The 18,716-nt window shown below is 49.3% G+C and overlaps 1 protein-coding gene across 1 annotated transcript in view; it reads right to left on the reverse strand.

Annotated features, from left to right (window-relative positions):
* The window catches only part of LOC140457040 (solute carrier family 22 member 6-like), a 49,910-nt gene extending 31,603 nt beyond the window's left edge, over window positions 1-18,307 (reverse strand). The window contains exons 1-2 of the mRNA XM_072550964.1: window positions 17,877-18,307; window positions 10,799-10,902 (exon numbers count right to left, since the gene is read on the reverse strand). Coding sequence (XP_072407065.1) covers window positions 10,799-10,902; window positions 17,877-18,278 — 506 coding nt within the window. The 5' untranslated portion in view covers window positions 18,279-18,307. The remainder of the gene's footprint in view (window positions 1-10,798; window positions 10,903-17,876) is intronic.
* Between the last annotated feature and the right edge of the window lie 409 nt (window positions 18,308-18,716).

An 18,716-nucleotide genomic window follows, 5' to 3' on the forward strand; every position in this document is an offset into this window, starting at 1 on the left:
ATGTCAAAGGTAGATTCTTTATTCAGAGACTTGTAGGGGTGTGGAACGCACTGCAGTCATTGGATAAACATATGGATGATAATGGAATTGTGTAGGCTTCAGCTCGGTTTCATAGGTCGGCACAGCATCGAGGGCCGAAGGGCCTGTACTGCGTTGTAATGTTGTATGTTCTAACAGTGCAATGTAATGATCCTGGTGAGTCATTCACCTGTTTGCTGTGTGTTGCCTTCTGTTTGTAGAGACATGGGCTTAAATAGAGTTGAAAAGTGTGTTGCTGGAAAAGCGCAGCTGGTCAGGCAGCATCCAGGGAGCAGGAGAGTCGATGTTTCGGGCATACGCTCTTCATCAGGAATTCCCGATGAAGGGCTCATGCTCGAAACGTCGATTCTCCTGCTCCTTGGATGCTGCCTGACTGGCTGTGCTTTTCCAGCAACACACTTTTCGACTCTGATCTTCAGGATCTGCAGTCCTCACCTTCGCTCGTGGACTTAAATAGAGTCATAGAGTCCTTCAGCAGGGAAGCAGACCCTTCGGTCCAACCAGTCTGTGTTGACCATAATCCCAAACTAAACTAGTCCCAGCTGCCTGCTTCTGGCCCATATCCCTCCAAACCCTTTCCTATTCATGTAGCTATCCAAGTGTCTTTTAAACATTGTAATTGTACCCACAAGCACCACTTCCTCTGGAAGTTCATTCCACACGCAAGCCACCCTCCGTGTAAAAGGTTTGTCCCTTGTGTCTTTTTAAAATCTTTATCCCGTCACCTTAAAAATGTGCCCCTAGTCTTGAAATCCTCCATCCTACGGAAAAGGCAACTACCATTAATACTATCTATACCCTTCATTATTTTATAAACTTTTATAATGTCGCCGCTCAAACTCCTACACTCCAGTGAAAAAAAGTCCCAGCCTATCCAGCCTCTCCTTATAACTCAAACCCCCCCCATACTCCGCAACATCCTGTTAAATCTCTTCTGTACCATCTACAGCTTAATATAACTGAGGAACCAGAACTGACAGCTATTGGCACAGAGTGTTGCAGCTCGAAACTCTCACAGCAACACTGTTTTATTCTTACAACCTAGCCCCACCAACCTGTTTTCCTGAATGTTGAGCTAAATATTACCATGCATAAATCAAAAACTGTGGCACTAGAAAAGCACAACAGGTCAGGCAGCATCTGAGGAGCAGGAGAATCAATGTTTCGGGCATAAACCCACTCGTAAGGTAGGGTCGTGAATGATATTTTAACATAGATTGCCCACAACCATCTCAGTTAGTTTCCAATATTCCTTAACACCAACCAGAATTGCTGGAAAAACTCAGCAGGTCTTGCAGCGCCAGTTCTGATGAAGAGTCACCGGACTCGAAACATTAACTCAGCTCTTTCTCCACAGATGCTGCCAGACCTGCTGAGTTTCTGAAACAATTTCTGCTTTGTCCATCATCTTTGGGTCTTTTGTTCATGAACACACTCAGTTCCATCAATGGGGACCTAGTGCCAATCTGGAGGGACGGCCTTGACTGAGGTTTCTGCTTGTCAATTCATTTATTGGCTGGCTGTCATAGAGACGTACGGCACAGAAATAGACCCTTCAGTCCATCTCGTCCATGCCGACCAAATATCCAAACCCAATCTAGTCCCACCAGCCAGCACTTGGCTCATATCCCTCCAAACCCTTCCTATTCATGTCCCCATCCAGATGCCTTTTAAATGTTGTCATTGTACCAGCCTCCACCACTTCCTCTGGCAGCTCATTCCATACACACACCATCCAATGCATGAAAAAGTCTACCCTTTAGATTCCTTTTAAATGTTTACCCTCTCACCTTAAGCCTATGTCCTCTGGTTTAGGACACCCACACCCTTGGGAAAAATATATTGGCTATTCACTTTATGCATGCCCTTCGTGATTTTATAAACTTCTATAAGGTCAGCCTCTGACTCTCCAGTGAAAATAGCCCCAGCCTATTCAGCCTCTCCCGTGGCTCCAACCCTGGCAACATCCTTGTTAATCTTTCCTGAATCCTTTCAAGCTTAAAAACATCTTTTCTATAGCAGGGAGACCAGAACTGAATTAACAGCTTAAAAGCAGGGTGGCATGGTGGCTCAGTGATTAGCACTGCAGCCGCACAGCAGTTGGGACCCAGGTTCACCCCCTACCTCGGGTGACTGTCTCTGTGGAGTTTGCACAATCTCCCTGTGTCTGTGTGGGTTTCCTCCCCCAATCCAAAGATGTGTAAGCCCGGTGAATTGGCTGTGCTAAATTGTCGGGGTAAATGTACGGGGATGGGTTACTCTTTGGAGGGTCGGTGTGAACTTGTTGGGCCAAAGGGCCTGTTTCCATACTGTAGGTAACCTAATCAAACTTTGTTTTAAACTGGGCACTCTTGATAAACCGGCAAAAACTATACACCTGAAATAGCGGAAGCTTCCTGCATTGTTAATGTTTTCTGAACCTTTTCAAGTTTAACGACACGCCTGCCTGAGATAAAAGGATCAAGTGTCAGGGATATGCTGGTGCCTGACCCTGGATGAGGCAGTACTATAGTCAATGTTCATGTGGAAATAAAGGGTAACTTGGATTAATTTTTGGATTAAATTAGAAAATAATTAATCCAAACAGCTGTCATGCTGGACTTACTAATTCTCTATTTTTCTATTCTTTTTCCCTCAGAAGTTTTCCTTAACAATCTCTGCACCTGGGTATCTCGGTACCTAAGATGGCCCTGTAAATGGCAACTTTTCACTGTACTCACGTGAGTATATGTGACAAGAAAGCTAATTCAAATTCGAATGATTCACATCGATTGGCCAGTTCAAGGGGCGTTGAAGGATAAGCTTATTCAAAATGGAATCGTGGTCAGAGTAATCATTTTAATTGTTTAGCAATCTAAAGACAACTCAACATTCTGGGAAGCAGTCCAGACAAAGAGTGTATAACTGGGATATTCTTCAATCTAGTCTCAGTCCGAGCCCACAGACAGGCAGGGCCCAAAGATGTCTGGTCTGCCCAATAAGAAGCTCGCCAAAACTGAGGGGAAGGTGGAACCTGCCTGAAATAACTCTACAGAGGCTGGTATCCCATCTCCAAGTCACCCTTGAACATTGACTGTAGTACTGCCTCATACAGTGTATGCTGGCATATTGTCTCTACTTCACTCTGGGACTTGCCTACATTCCGCTCTGGGACTTGCCTCCATTCCGCTCTGGGACTTGCCTCCATTTCACTCAGGGCCTTGCCTCCATTCCGCTCTGGGACTTGCCTCCATTTCACTCTGGGAATTGCCTCCATTCTGCTCTGGGCCTTGCCTCCATTCTGCTCTGGGTCTTGCCTCCATTCTGCTCTGGGCCTTGCCTCCATTCTGCTCTGGGACTTGCCTCCATTCCGCTCTGGGACTTGCCTCCATTTCACTCTGGGACTTGCCTCCATTTCACTCTGGGAATTGCCTCCATTCTGCTCTGGGCCTTGCCTCCATTCTGCTCTGGGCCTTGCCTCCATTCCGCTCCGGGACTTGCCTCCATTTCACTCTGGGACTTGCCTCCATTCCGCTCTGGGACTTGCCTCCATTTCACTCTGGGACTTGCCTCCATTTCACTCTGGGACTTGCCTCCATTCTGCTCTGGGCCTTGCCTCCATTCTGCTCTGGGCCTTGCCTCCATTCCGCTCTGGGCCTTGCCTCCATTCTGCTCTGGGCCTTGCCTCCATTCCGCTCTGGGACTTGCCTCCATTTCACTCTGGGACTTGCCTCCATTCCGCTTTGGGACTTGCCTCCATTTCACTCTGGGACTTGCCTCCATTTCACTCTGGGACTTGCCTCCATTCCGCTCTGGGACTTGCCTCCATTCCGCTCTGGGCCTTGCCTCCATTCTGCTCTGGGCCTTGCCTCCATTCCGCTCTGGGCCTTGATTCCATTCCACTCTGGGACTTGCCTCCATTCCACTCTGGGACTTGCCTCCATTCCGCTCTGGGCCTTGCCTCCATTCTGCTCTGGGCCTTGCCTCCATTCTGCTCTGGGCCTTGCCTCCATTCCGCTCTGGGACTTGCCTCCATTCCGCTCTGGGACTTGCCTCCATTTCACTCTGGGACTTGCCTCCATTTCACTCTGGGAATTGCCTCCATTCTGCTCTGGGCCTTGCCTCCATTCTGCTCTGGGCCTTGCCCCCATTCTGCTCTGGGACTTGCCTCCATTTCACTCTGGGACTTGCCTCCATTCCGCTCTGGGACTTGCCTCCATTTCACTCTGGGACTTGCCTCCATTCTGCTCTGGGCCTTGCCTCCATTCTGCTCTGGGCCTTGCCTCCATTCTGCTCTGGGCCTTGATTCCATTCCGCTCTGGGACTTGCCTCCATTTCACTCCGGGACTTGCCTCCATTCCGCTCTGGGACTTGCCTCCATTCCACTCTGGGACTTGCCTCCATTCTGCTCTGGGCCTTGCCTCCATTCTGCTCTGGACCTTCCCTCCATTCCGCTCTGGGACTAGATTTCATTCCACTCTGGGACTCGCCTCCATTTCGCTCTGGGACTTGCCTCCATTCCACTCTGGGACTTGCCTCCATTCCACTCTGGGACTTGCCTCCATTCTGCTCTGGGACTTGCCTCCATTTTGCTCTGGGCCTTGCCTCCATTCTGCTCTGGTCCTTGCCTCCATTCCACTCTGGGACTTGCCTCCATTCCGCTCTGGGACTTGCCTCCATTCCGCTCTGGGCCTTGCCTCCATTCTGCTCTGGGACTTGTCTCCATTTTGCTCTGGGCCTTGCCTCCATTCTGCTCTGGGACTTGCCTCCATTCCACTCTGGGACTTGCCTCCATTCTGCTCTGGACCTTGCCTCCATTCCGCTCTGGGACTAGATTTCATTCCACTCTGGGACTCGCCTCCATTTCGCTCTGGGACTTGCCTCCATTCCACTCTGGGACTTGCCTCCATTCCACTCTGGGCCTTGCCTCCATTCTGCTCTGGGACTTGCCTCCATTCCACTCTGGGCCTTGCCTCCATTCTGCTCTGGGACTAGATTTCATTCCACTCTGGGACTCGCCTCCATTTTGCTCTGGGCCTTGCCTCCATTTTGCTCTGGGCCTTGCCTCCATTTTGCTCTGGGCCTTGCCTCCATTCCACTCTGGGACTTGCCTCCATTCCGCTCTGGGACTTGCCTCCATTCCGCTCTGGGACTTGTCTCCATTCTGCTCTGGGACTTGCCTCCATTCCCCTCTGGGACTTGCCTCCATTCCCCTCTGGGACTTGTCTCCATTCTGCTCTGGACCTTGCCTCCATTCCGCTCTGGGACTTGCCTCCATTCCGCTCTGGGACTTGCCTCCATTCTGCTCTGGGACTTGTCTCCATTTTGCTCTGGGCCTTGCCTCCATTTCACTCTGGGACTTGCCTCCATTCCGCTCTGGGACTTGCCTCCATTCCGCTCTGGGACTTGCCTCCATTCTGCTCTGGGACTTGTCTCCATTTTGCTCTGGGCCTTGCCTCCATCCCACTCTGTGACTTGCCTCCATCCCACTCTGGGACTTGCCTCCATCCCACTCTGTGACTTGTCTCCATCCCACTCTGTGACTTGCCTCCATCCCACTCTGTGACTTGTCTCCATTCTGCTCTGGGACTTGCCTCCATTCCACTCTGGGACTTGCCTCCATTCCGCTCTGGACCTTGCCTCCATTCCGCTCTGGGACTTGTCTCCATTTTGCTCTGGGACTTGCCTCCATTCCGCTCTGGGACTCGCCTCCAGTTTACTCTGGGAATTGCCTCCATTCCGCTCTGGGACTTGTCTCCATTCTGCTCTGGACCTTGCCTCCATTCCGCTCTGGGACTTGTCTCCATTTTGCTCTGGGCCTTGCCTCCATTCTGCTCTGGGACTTGCCTCCATTCCGCTCTGGGACTTGCCTCCATTCCCCTCTGGAACTTGTCTCCATTCTGCTCTGGGACTTGCCTCCATTTTGCTCTGGAACTTGCCTCCATTCCGCTCTGGAACTTGTCTCCATTCTGCTCTGGGACTTGCCTCCATTTTGCTCTGGGACTTGCCTCCATTCCGCTCTGGAACTTGTCTCCATTCCCCTCTGGAACTTGTCTCCATTCTGCTCTGGGACTTGCCTCCATCCCACTCTGTGACTTGCCTCCATCCCGCTCTGGGACTTGCCTCCATTCCGCTCTGGGACTAGATTTCATTCCACTCTGGGACTCACCTCCATTTCGCTCTGGGACTTGTCTCCATTTTGCTCTGGGACTTGCCTCCATTCCGCTCTGGGACTCGCCTCCATTTTACTCTGGGCCTTGCCTCCATTCCACTCTGGGCCTTGCCTCCATTCTGCTCTGGGACTAGATTTCATTCCACTCTGGGACTCGCCTCCATTTTGCTCTGGGCCTTGCCTCCATTTTGCTCTGGGCCTTGCCTCCATTCCGCTCTGGGACTTGCCTCCATTCCGCTCTGGGACTTGTCTCCATTCCACTCTGGGACTTGCCTCCATTCCGCTCTGGGACTTGCCTCCATTCCGCTCTGGGACTTGTCTCCATTCTGCTCTGGGACTTGCCTCCATTCCCCTCTGGGACTTGCCTCCATTCCCCTCTGGGACTTGTCTCCATTCTGCTCTGGACCTTGCCTCCATTCCGCTCTGGGACTTGTCTCCATTTTGCTCTGGGACTTGCCTCCATTCTGCTCTGGGAATTGCCTCCATTCCGCTCTGGGACTCGCCTCCATTTTACTCTGGGAATTGCCTCCATTCCGCTCTGGGACTTGTCTCCATTCTGCTCTGGACCTTGCCTCCATTCCGCTCTGGGACTTGTCTCCATTTTGCTCTGGGCCTTGCCTCCATTCTGCTCTGGGACTTGCCTCCATTCCGCTCTGGGACTTGCCTCCATTCCCCTCTGGAACTTGTCTCCATTCTGCTCTGGGACTTGCCTCCATTTTGCTCTGGAACTTGCCTCCATTCCGCTCTGGAACTTGTCTCCATTCTGCTCTGGGACTTGCCTCCATTTTGCTCTGGGACTTGCCTCCATTCCGCTCTGGAACTTGTCTCCATTCCGCTCTGGGACTAGATTTCATTCCACTCTGGGACTCACCTCCATTTCGCTCTGTGACTTGCCTCCATTCCACTCTGGGACTTGCCTCCATTCTGCTCTGGGCCTTGCCTCCATTCTGCTCTGGACCTTGCCTCCATTCCGCTCTGGGACTAGATTTCATTCCACTCTGGGACTCGCCTCCATTTCGCTCTGGGACTTGCCTCCATTCCACTCTGGGACTTGCCTCCATTCCACTCTGGGACTTGCCTCCATTCTGCTCTGGGACTTGCCTCCATTTTGCTCTGGGCCTTGCCTCCATTCTGCTCTGGACCTTGCCTTCATTCCACTCTGGGACTTGCCTCCATTCCGCTCTGGGACTTGCCTCCATTCCGCTCTGGGCCTTGCCTCCATTCTGCTCTGGGACTTGTCTCCATTTTGCTCTGGGCCTTGCCTCCATTCTGCTCTGGGACTTGCCTCCATTCCACTCTGGGACTTGCCTCCATTTCACTCTGGGAATTGCCTACATTCCGCTCTGGGAATTGCCTCCATTCCGCTCTGGGACTTGCCTCCATTCCACTCTGGGCCTTGCCTCCATTCCACTCTGGGCCTTGCCTCCATTCCACTCTGGGACTTGCCTCCATTCTGCTCTGGGACTTGCCTCCATTTTGCTCTGGGCCTTGCCTCCATTCTGCTCTGGACCTTGCCTTCATTCCACTCTGGGACTTGCCTCCATTCCGCTCTGGGACTTGCCTCCATTCCGCTCTGGGCCTTGCCTCCATTCTGCTCTGGGACTTGTCTCCATTTTGCTCTGGGCCTTGCCTCCATTCTGCTCTGGGACTTGCCTCCATTCCACTCTGGGACTTGCCTCCATTTCACTCTGGGAATTGCCTACATTCCGCTCTGGGAATTGCCTCCATTCCGCTCTGGGACTTGCCTCCATTCCACTCTGGGCCTTGCCTCCATTCCACTCTGGGCCTTGCCTCCATTCCGCTCTGGGACTAGATTTCATTCCACTCTGGGACTCGCCTCCATTTTGCTCTGGGCCTTGCCTCCATTTTGCTCTGGGCCTTGCCTCCATTCCGCTCTGGGACTCGCCTCCATTCCGCTCTGGGACTTGTCTCCATTCCACTCTGGGACTTGCCTCCATTCTGCTCTGGGACTTGCCTCCATTCCGCTCTGGGACTTGTCTCCATTCTGCTCTGGGACTTGTCTCCATTCTGCTCTGGGACTTGCCTCCATTCCCCTCTGGGACTTGCCTCCATTCCCCTCTGGGACTTGCCTCCATTCCCCTCTGGACCTTGCCTCCATTCCGCTCTGGGACTCGCCTCCATTTCACTCTGGGAATTGCCTCCATTCCGCTCTGGGACTTGTCTCCATTCTGCTCTGGACCTTGCCTCCATTCCGCTCTGGGACTTGTCTCCATTTTGCTCTGGGCCTTGCCTCCATTCTGCTCTGGGACTTGCCTCCATTCCACTCTGGGACTTGCCTCCATTCCCCTCTGGAACTTGTCTCCATTCTGCTCTGGGACTTGCCTCCATTTTGCTCTGGAACTTGCCTCCATTCCGCTCTGGAACTTGTCTCCATTCTGCTCTGGGACTTACCTCCATTTTGCTCTGGGACTTGCCTCCATTCCGCTCTGGAACTTGTCTCCATTCCCCTCTGGAACTTGTCTCCATTCTGCTCTGGGACTTGCCTCCATCCCACTCTGTGACTTGCCTCCATCCCACTCTGGGACTTGCCTCCATCCCACTCTGTGACTTGCCTCCATCCCACTCTGGGACTTGCCTCCATCCCACTCTGTGACTTGTCTCCATCCCACTCTGTGACTTGCCTCCATCCCACTCTGTGACTTGTCTCCATTCTGCTCTGGGCCTTGCCTCCATTCCACTCTGGGACTTGCCTCCATTCCACTCTGGGCCTTGCCTCCATTCCACTCTGGGACTTGCCTCCATTCCACTCTGGGCCTTGCCTCCAGACTGTGCCGGGAGGTTCTCATTAATGAAGTAGTCTGCTGATTCCTGTAATTATCGGTGCTGATGGTTGAGGTAGACATGTTTGATGTCAAAGTTGTCTTGTGTCCATCAGCATTTTGTAGGTGCGTTGATTGGGCAGTTATCCCCAGTTGGAGGTAGAATTTAAATCGGGAAAATGTGAGCCGTTTTTATAAATCAATTCAGGCGTCTCTTCTTTGGTTGGGGCAGGGCAGCTTACTGTGAGTCCAGCTGCATGATGGAACATTCAGAGGCCACTGTCTTTGTGGAACATGCTGGATGTCTGAATCTAATGGGCATTAATTGCATCCCATGTTCAAAGAATGGAATCAGCTGCCAGTGGAAGTGGTTGAAGCAGGTATATTAACAACATTTAGAAGGCATTTGGACAAATACATGGATAGGAAAGGTTTAGAACGATATGGGCCAAGTGCAGGAAAATGGGGTGAGTGTGGACAGACATTTTGGTCAGCATGGACCAGTTTGGGCCAAAGGGCTATCTCCGTGCTATAGGACTCTATGACTCTATAACTCACAAACAGCAATTCTGAACTCATATTTCTCTATTTTTTTGATTAATTGCTGGACTATGTATTTCTATATTTTTTTCTTACCGAATAATTTATACTTAAGAATCTGTACCTTGGTACCTAAGATGGTGTAATGGTGACTTGTAAACCCTTCACTGTACTCATCATAATAAAGCTAATTCTTTTCCCGAAAGGGGCCGGATCATCAAGCCGGATGTGGGATAGGATTCCTGAGAAATTTCCACCACCATTTGCTGATAGCATTGCTGGAGGACTAATCAGAAGTCGTACAAAGTCAATTCCTGAGCCAACAGATAGGTAGAAGGACAGGTAGCATTGAGGAGGCAGGGAGACTGCAGAAAGATTTGGACAGGTTCGGAGAGTGGGCAAAGAAGTGGCAGATGGCGTACAACGTGGGGGAAGTGTGAGGTCATGCCCTTTGGTAGGAAGAATAGAGGCATGGACTATTTTGTAAATGGGGAGAAAATTGAGAAGTCTGAAGTGCAAAGAGACTTGGGAGTTTTAGTCCAGGATTCTCTCAAGGTAAAGTTGCAGGTTGAGTCGGTAGTTAGGAAGGCAAATACAATGGTGGCATTTATTTTTAGAGGACTTGAATATAAAAACAGGGACGTGCTCCTGATGCTTTGTAAGGTGCTGGTCAGACCACATTTGGAGTATTGTGTGCAGTTTGGAGCCCCATATCTCAGGAAGGATGTTCTGGCCCTGAAGCGTGTCCAGAGGAGGTTCACGAGAATGGTCCCAGGAATCAAAAGCTGAACATGTCAGGAATGTTTGAGGACTCTGGGTCTATACTTGGTGGAGTTTTGAAGGATTGGGGGGGGGGGAGATCTAATTGAAACATACAGAATAATGACAAAGTAGATGTTGGGAAGATGTTTCCATTGGTAGGAGAGACTAAGGGCCGAGGGCACAGCCTTAGAGTAAAGGAAAGACCCTTTGGAACGGAGATAAGGAGAAACTTCTTCAGCCGGAGAGTGGGGAATCTGTGGAATCCACTGTCACTGAAGTCTGTGGAGGCCAGGTCACTGAGTATATGCAAGACTGAGATGGATAGGTTCTTGAGTATCAAGGGGATCAAAGATTACAGGGAGTAAGTGGGAAAATGGGGTTGAGAAACATATCAGCCATGATTGAATGGTGGAGCAGACCCGATAGGCTGAATGGCCTAATTTATGCGCCTATGTCTTATGGTCTTAACAGCTTGAACAACCTGACTGGGCAGTACAGTTTGCAGTGCCCATTCTGCCATCCTTACTTGTCAGAAAGCCTGCCCAGCACCATGGCTCCCACCAGCAATCCAGCCATGTATATCGATTGTGTGATCCATCTCAGAGACCTCTGATCGCACACCAGGTCCCACTGTCAAGACAAGAATGGAACCTTCAGTTATTGAGGAGTTAACAGCACGAACAACTCTGGAATGCTCTGAAAGTGCAGCACACCAAGCAGACGTTCTGAAAATTTTACTGCCTCACCTTGTATCTGAATAGAAATATAAATTATTCATCAGGTTTTAATGTAGATGTTGGGTAACACCATTGACTTTCTTTCAAGAGCATACAGATGAATGGGGACAGAAGTGGGATGCTCTTCAGAGAGTTGGTGTGGACTTGTTGGGCCGAATGGCCTGTTTCCACACTGTAGGGCATTTATAAAGTGCACCATTATACACTTAATGGTAAGATCCTGGGGAGTGTTGCTGAACAAAGAGACCTTGGAGTGCAGGTTCATAGTTCCTTGAAAGTAGAGTTGCAAGTAGATAGGATAGTGAAGAAGGCATTTGTTATGTTTTCCTTTATTGGTCAGAGTATTGAGTACAGGAGTTGGGAGGTCATGTTGCAGCTGTACAGGACATTGGTTAGGCCACTTTTGGAATATTGCGTGCAATTCTGGCTCCCTCCTATTGGAAGGATATTGTGAAACTTGAAAGGGTTCAGAAAAGATTTACAAGGATGTTACCAGGGTTTGAGGATCTGAGCTACAGGGAGAGGCTGACTAGGCTTTTCACTGGAGCATCGGAGGCTGAAGGGTGACCTTATAGAGGTTTGTAAAATCACAAGGGGCATGGATAGGGTGAATAGCCAAGGTCTTTTCCCCAGAGTCGGAGAGTCCAAAACCATAGGGCATAGGTGTAAGATGAGAGGGGAAAGATTTAAAAGTGACCTAAGGGGCAACTTTTTCACGCAGAGAGTGGTACGTGTATACACTGACCAATAAAGGCGAGTGTGTAAACGCCTTCTTCACTACCTCTGTCTACCTGTGACTCCACCTTCAAGGAGCTATGAACCTGCACCCCAGGTTCAGTAAGTAATGGTATTGCTGAGCTGCTCCTGGTGATGAGTACTGAAATTCCCCAAACAAGGCTGTACTCTGTGATAATGCCATCCCCAGTGTGTCCACCAAATGGTCTTCAATATGGCACAGAACTAATCCATCAGTCAAGGGAGTTGGTAGGCGAAAATCAGCAGGACATTTTCCGATGCAAGTTTTACCTGATACCATGAGACTTCATGAGGTCAGGAATCAATGTTGAGGTCTCTCAGAGCAACTTCCTCTTGACTGCACACAGCCATGTTGCATTCTCGAGTGATTGTGCCCTGCCTGTAGGACATGACAAAGTGACCTAACCAATGTCCTATATAGCCGCTACAAGATCTAGACAATATCCAGACTTGGGCTGGCAAGTGGCAAGTAACATTCACGCCACACAAACACCAGGCTATGACCATCACCAATAAGAGACTATCTAACCACTGTCCGCTCACATTCAGTGGCGTTGCCGTCACTAATTTCCCTACTATCAACATCCTGGGGCTTATCATTGACCAAACACTCAACTGGGCTCACCACATAAACACAGTGGCTGCAAAGGCAGATCAGAGGCTAAGAATATTGAAGTGAGTAATTCACTTCCTGAGTCCCCAAAACCTGTCCACCATCGACCAGGCACAGGTCAGGAGGGTGAGGGAATGCTCCCTGTTTGCCCGTGGATGGACACAGCCCCAGCAACATCCAAGAAGCTCCATACCATCCAGGACAAAGCAGCCCCGCTCAATCGGCACCAAACCGACAAGTACCCCCTCCCTCAACCACCGACGCTCAGTAGCAGCAGTGTGTACCATCTACAAGACGCACTGCAGCAAATCACCAAAACCCACAATCACTTCCATCTCGAAGGACAAGGGCAGCAGGTACTTGGGAACACCACCCCCCTGCAGTTCCCCTCTGAGCCACTCACCGTCCTGACCTGGAAATATATCCCTGTTCCTTCACTGTCACTGGTCAGGATCCTGAAACTCCCTCCCTCAGGGCATTGTGGGTCAACCCACAGCAGGTGGACTGCAGTGGTTCAAGGAGGCAGCTCCCCCCCCCCCCCCCACCTTCTCAAGGGGGCAATTAGGGACAAGGGGAATGAATGCTGGGCCCAGCCAGAGACACCCACATCCCATAAAAACAAACAAATAAAAATAACTTGCCAACTCCTATACTCGATGCACTGCCCAATAAAGTCAAGCATGCCAAACACTTTCTTCACTACCCTGTCTATCTGTGACTCCACCTTTAAGGAACCATGAACCATGTAGATGTTAAACAGACACTGGTTATTCAAAATTATGAAACCTGTGACAGTTACGTTATCCATGGCCTTGCACTTCAGTAATGACCAGCGAGACCGAGCGACCTGTTGGAAACACCCTACATGTGGATGTCGAACATGTTTTCAGGAAGCCCTCAACGCCATCAGAATCCGACCTCAGGCTCTGACCCAGGAGAAATGGCATCACCTGCGGCCCACCTTGTGTGCCCAGTCACAACACGTCCCTCCATGTCGCAGTCATGGCCATATCTTAAGGACGCATCACGTACCCAGGAATTCCCCCCTACCCAAGGACCCTTTCCCCCCCTCCCCCCCTCCACCGAAACCCTCAGCAACTTCTCCTGCACCTCACCGATCTGCTTTGCCTGTGCGTATTCACAAAGTAACCTGATAAGGTGAAGCATTAAGGAGGGAATGATGAGAGCTTGCGCGAAAGGCACAGTGATAATCATGGGAGACTTTAATCCCCACATCGCTCCAATTCTTGTGGGTGTGCATTTAAGGTGAGAGGGGAAATGTTCAAAGGAAATGTGAGGGGCAAGTTTCGCACCCGGAGAGTGGTAGGAGTCTGGAATGCACTGCCAGAGGTTGTGGTGGGGGCAGATACGATAGGGGTGTTTGAGGGGCTTTTAGACAAGCACACGAATACACAAGGAATGGAGGGATTAGTTTAACTTGATTCGATTTGATTTATTATTGTCACATGCATCCAAGTACAGTGAAAAGTTTCGTTTTGCGTACAGTACAGGCAGATCGTAACATACAAGGAACGTAGAGTGGTTGAGCAGAGTGAGGAACACAAAGTTACGGCTGCAGAGAAGGTGCAAAAAAGCGAGATCAACATTAGGTTTGAAAATTTGAGAGGTTCATTCAGAAGTCTGATAACAGCGTGGAAGAAGTTGTTTGGCATCATATTCAGTACAACTTTGTGGGCAGAAGGGCCTGTTCCTGTGCTCTGTAGTTCTACGTTCTACGTACACGTCAACTGGAACAATCAGATGGGCGAGCTGACTAAGATAAAGCTGTTGTTGAGCATAGATTCTCAGAATAGCTAGTTCAGGAACCAACCAGGGAGCAGTCTACTCTGGACCTTGCAATGTGCAACAAGATCAGATCAATTAATGATCTCACAGTAAAGGCATCACGAGGTATTTGTGACCATAAAATGATTGAATTTTACAGTCAGTTTGAGGAAGAAATAAAGTGGGTCCAAGACAATTTGTTAAACTTTAAATAAGTGGAGTTTAAAAAAATTCATTCACAGCATGTAGGCGCTGCCAATTTGCAACAGTTTTTGGTCATTATTAACTTAGTTTCATGATTGAAGCATGAAAATGGAGCCAGCTAAAGTGCAAGTTATATTAAGGTACAGGTCACTGGAAATGCAGTAGCTGACCTTTCAGAAATTATTTTCAGAATGCACGGAATTGATACATTGCAATGAATAAGCAGAATTCTAAGGTCTGTGGTTAACTTGAAAGATTAAAGATATTTTCACACAAATTCACCAAAGATCCTCAGACAGCACCTTCAAAATCCACGATTGCTTCATCCAGAAGAAGGGCAGCAGATGCATGGGAACCCCACCCCCTTTAAGTTCCCCTCTGAGCGACTCACCCTCCTGACTTGGAAATATACCGGCCGTTCCTTCACTGTCCCTGGGTCAGAATCCTGGAATTCCCTCCCCCAGGGCATTGTGGGTCTAACCCACAGCAGGTGGACTGCAGCGGTTCAAGATGGCGGCTCACCCCCACCTTCTCAAGGGGGTAACTAGGGACAGAGGTAATAAATGCTGGCACCAGTCAGCACATCCCACAAATGAATACATTTTTTTAAAAAACCTTTAGAAAATGTGCAAACACAGGTGGCAGATCAGAAGATTGGGTAGAATATGTAAACATACAAAGAATGATCAAAAATTTAATAAAGTAGGAGTTGCCCATTAAAAACACAATTAACTGAAATATTTTATCTCTAAGAGTTGTGGAGCTCTTTTCTTGAAAGGGTGGTGAAGGTGGAGGCTTTGAAGATTTTTTAAGTATGAAGTAAATCGATTCTTTTAAGCAAGAGTGTGAAAGGTTATAGGTCAAGGTGGGAATGCAGGTTTGAGTTTACAGTCAGAATTGAATTGTTGAACAGATACAAGGGATTTACTCATAGAGTCACACAGCATGGAAATAAACCATTTGGTCTGATCAGTCCATGCCGACCCTAATCCCAGACTAAACTTGTCCCACCTGCTTGCTCCTGGCCCATATCCCTCCAAACCTTTCCTAGTCATGTACTTACCTAGATTCCTCGACCAGGCCAACATCCCCAGCATCGAGGCACTGACCCCCATCTCGATTGTCTGCGATGGGCTGGGTACGTCGTCTGCATGACCGACACGAGACGATCTGAGCAGGTGCTCTACCCCAGCTCTGAAACTGAATGGAGCCCCAGGTGGACAGAGAAAGCACTTCAGGGATACCCTCAAGGCCTCAATGAGGAAGTGCAGCATTCCCACAGACACCTGGGAATCACTGGCCCAAGACCATCCAAAGTTGGAGAGCAGTAGCCGGGAAGGCGTCGAGCACCTTGAGGCTTGCTGTCGGGAAAAGGCGGAAGCCGAGCAGAAACAGCGTAAGGGGGTGCACTGCCATGACAATGCCCCACCCCCCCTTCCCATGAACACCCCAAGTGTAACAGAGGCTGCGGTAGCCCCCTCGGTATGTACAGCCATCTATGGACTCACCCTGAGGGTGGGAGAGAGTCATCCTCATCCACGAGGGACCGCCGACGATGATGAACATGATGACAACTTATCTGAACATCTCTTAAACATTGTAACTGTACCCTTATCCACCACTTCCTCCGGAAGTTCATTCCACACATACACCACCCTCTGTGTAAAAAAAAAAGCCCCACATGTCTTCTTAAAATCTTTCTCCTTTCACCTTAAACATGTGCCCCCTAGTTCTTGAAATCCTCCACCGAGGGAAAAGACATCTGCCATTCATCTTATTAATGCCCCTCATGACTTTATAAATCTCTATAAGTTCACCCTCAACCTTCTACGCGCCAGTGCAAAAAGGCCTAGCCTTTCTTTATAACTCAAACCCTCCATACATGTTCCTGATTTGTGTGGTCATATCTGACAGATAAAGAGGGCAAAAATATAAAAATCAATATCATAGAATCCCTTCATGTGGAAACAGGCCCTTTGGGCCCAACAAGTCCACACCAACCCTCCAAAGAGTTACCCACCCCAATTATCCTCTACTGCCCCTGACTAGTGCACCTAACCTCCACATCCCTGAGCACTCTGGGCAATTTAGCACGGCCAATCTACCCTAACCTGCACATCTTTGGATTGTGGGCGGAAACTGGAGCACCCGGAGGAAACCCACGCAGAGACAGGGAGAATGTGCAAACTCCACACGGACAGTCACCCAAGCCTGGAATTGAACACAGGTCCTTGGCGCTGTGAGGTAGCAGCGCCGTCCACTGAGCCATCATGCTGTCCATGTGCACATTTACATGTTGAGAAAAACACCAGTGACCCATTTTTTCCCCTCATAGACTAAAGATGACCTTGAGACCCACAGTAGTGGACAGTGAAGGAGGTTACCTCAGAGTTCAACAGGACCTTGATCAGATGGGCCGAGGAGTGGCGAATGGAGTTTAATTTAGGTAAATTTGAGGTGCTCAATTTTGGGAAGGCAAATCAGAGCAAGACTTATACACTTAGTGGTAAGGTTCTGGGGAGTGTTGCTGAACAAAGAGTCCGGGGTGGGGGGGGGGGTGCAGATTCATTGTTCCTTGAAAGTGGAGTCACAGGTAGACAGATTAGTGAAGAAGGTGTATCGCATGCTTGCCTTTATAGGTTAGTGCATTGAGTATAGGAGTTGAAATGCCATGTTGTGTCTGTACAGGAAATTGGTTAGGCCTCCTTTGGAATACTCTCACGATTTAATAAACGTAGCAAAGGTCTTTTCCCTCGTATGGAGGAGTTCAAAACTAGAGGGCCATAATTTTAAGGTGAGAGAGGTGGAAAGATTAAAAGGGGCCCGAGGGGCAACTTTTTCACACAATGGGTGGTTCATGTGTGGAACAAGCTGTTGGAGGAAGTGGTGGACGCTGGTACAGTTACAACATTTAAAATACATTTGGACAGGTACATGGATAGGAAAGGTTTAGGGGATATGGACCTAACGCAAGCAAATGGGGGCTAGTTTGGTTTGGGAAGCTTCGACAGCATGGAATGAGTTGGACTGAGAGAGAGTGAGTTGAGAGTGTGTTGCTGGAAAAGCACAGCAGGCCAGGCAGCATCCGAGGAGCAGGAAAACCAATGTTTCGGGTCAGAGCCCTTCGTCAGGAATGAGGCTGGGAGCCTCAGGGGTGGAGAGATAAATGGGGTCCACTTGGACTGCGAGTCTATTTCCATGCTCAATGATGCTGAGCCCTTGGCTGACAGGAACAGGGTTGTTCAGATGCCTTTGCTTTGACCCATTGGAATTAGCGAATTGGGCATGAAGAGGAGTGTAGAGCCGTTACACCTTAATGCCACACCTTTACCCTTTGGGAAATTTTGAGGACACTGGGTTGATGTGCACATATGCATGGGTGTTTTACTCATAAACACCTCATAGGTGTGAGGTTATTTTGGGACATGCGCATCCATTTATACACTTTCCTTCCATTCCACAATAAATGTCACTGGAACCTTTAATAGACAGAAATTCTCAGGCGTTACCTCTGTAACCGTCGAGGCTTTGAACTTAGAGTTGTCATAGGTCCACCCGTCAGTGCACTTCTGCGTGTGGTACTCAGTCACGTTTCCGTGCGTCCCGTTGAGATCCAGAAGGTGCCATTGAGGTGAGGAGTACATCAGGCATTTCTCCGGCTGTTGGTTGCGGTCCAGAGGGATGAAAACCCGGAGAAGTTCCTCCGTCTGCAGCCTCCCCATGTCATTGACGTACCTCGAGTCATTCACTTCCACAGGGATCCTGCAGTGATGATCAGGAACAGCGGCCAGGAAGTTCTGGAGCAGGTTGTGCATGGTCAGGAGCAGAGATGGGGATGTCAGCAACAAAATGTGGATAATTTGGAACTTGCCCAAACTTCCGACATCCTCCAGGATATCATTGAAGCCCATGGTTGCAGCTCAGAGATGGTGACACTGAAGGAGAAGGACTGTTGCTGAGGGAGAGATCGTGACACTGACGGAGAGACTGTAGCAGAGACATAATGCCTTTGGGGCTGAACTGATCATTAATCCATAAATGTAAGTAATGATTAAGCTGGTGATAACAGATCTTGCTTAATCTCGCTAACTTAATCATCCTGGTTTAACAAATCTAGATACTATGAAACAAAGGCCATAGAGTTGTGGTTGGTGGGGGTTTGGGTGAATGTTATATTAGTCACTAGTATTTGGGAAGTTTCCTTAAACAGTCCCTTCTATATAAAACAACCTTCTCTGTATCCTTACTTTGATTTGATTTGATTGATCACGTGTACCGAAGTGCAGTGAAAAGCTTTGTCTGCAAGCAGTATTGGCAGATCGTAGTAAGCAAGGACATACAGATCATCG

The sequence above is a fragment of the Chiloscyllium punctatum genome, chromosome 31 (genome assembly GCF_047496795.1).
Source record: "Chiloscyllium punctatum isolate Juve2018m chromosome 31, sChiPun1.3, whole genome shotgun sequence".
NCBI classification, from domain to species: domain Eukaryota; kingdom Metazoa; phylum Chordata; class Chondrichthyes; order Orectolobiformes; family Hemiscylliidae; genus Chiloscyllium; species Chiloscyllium punctatum.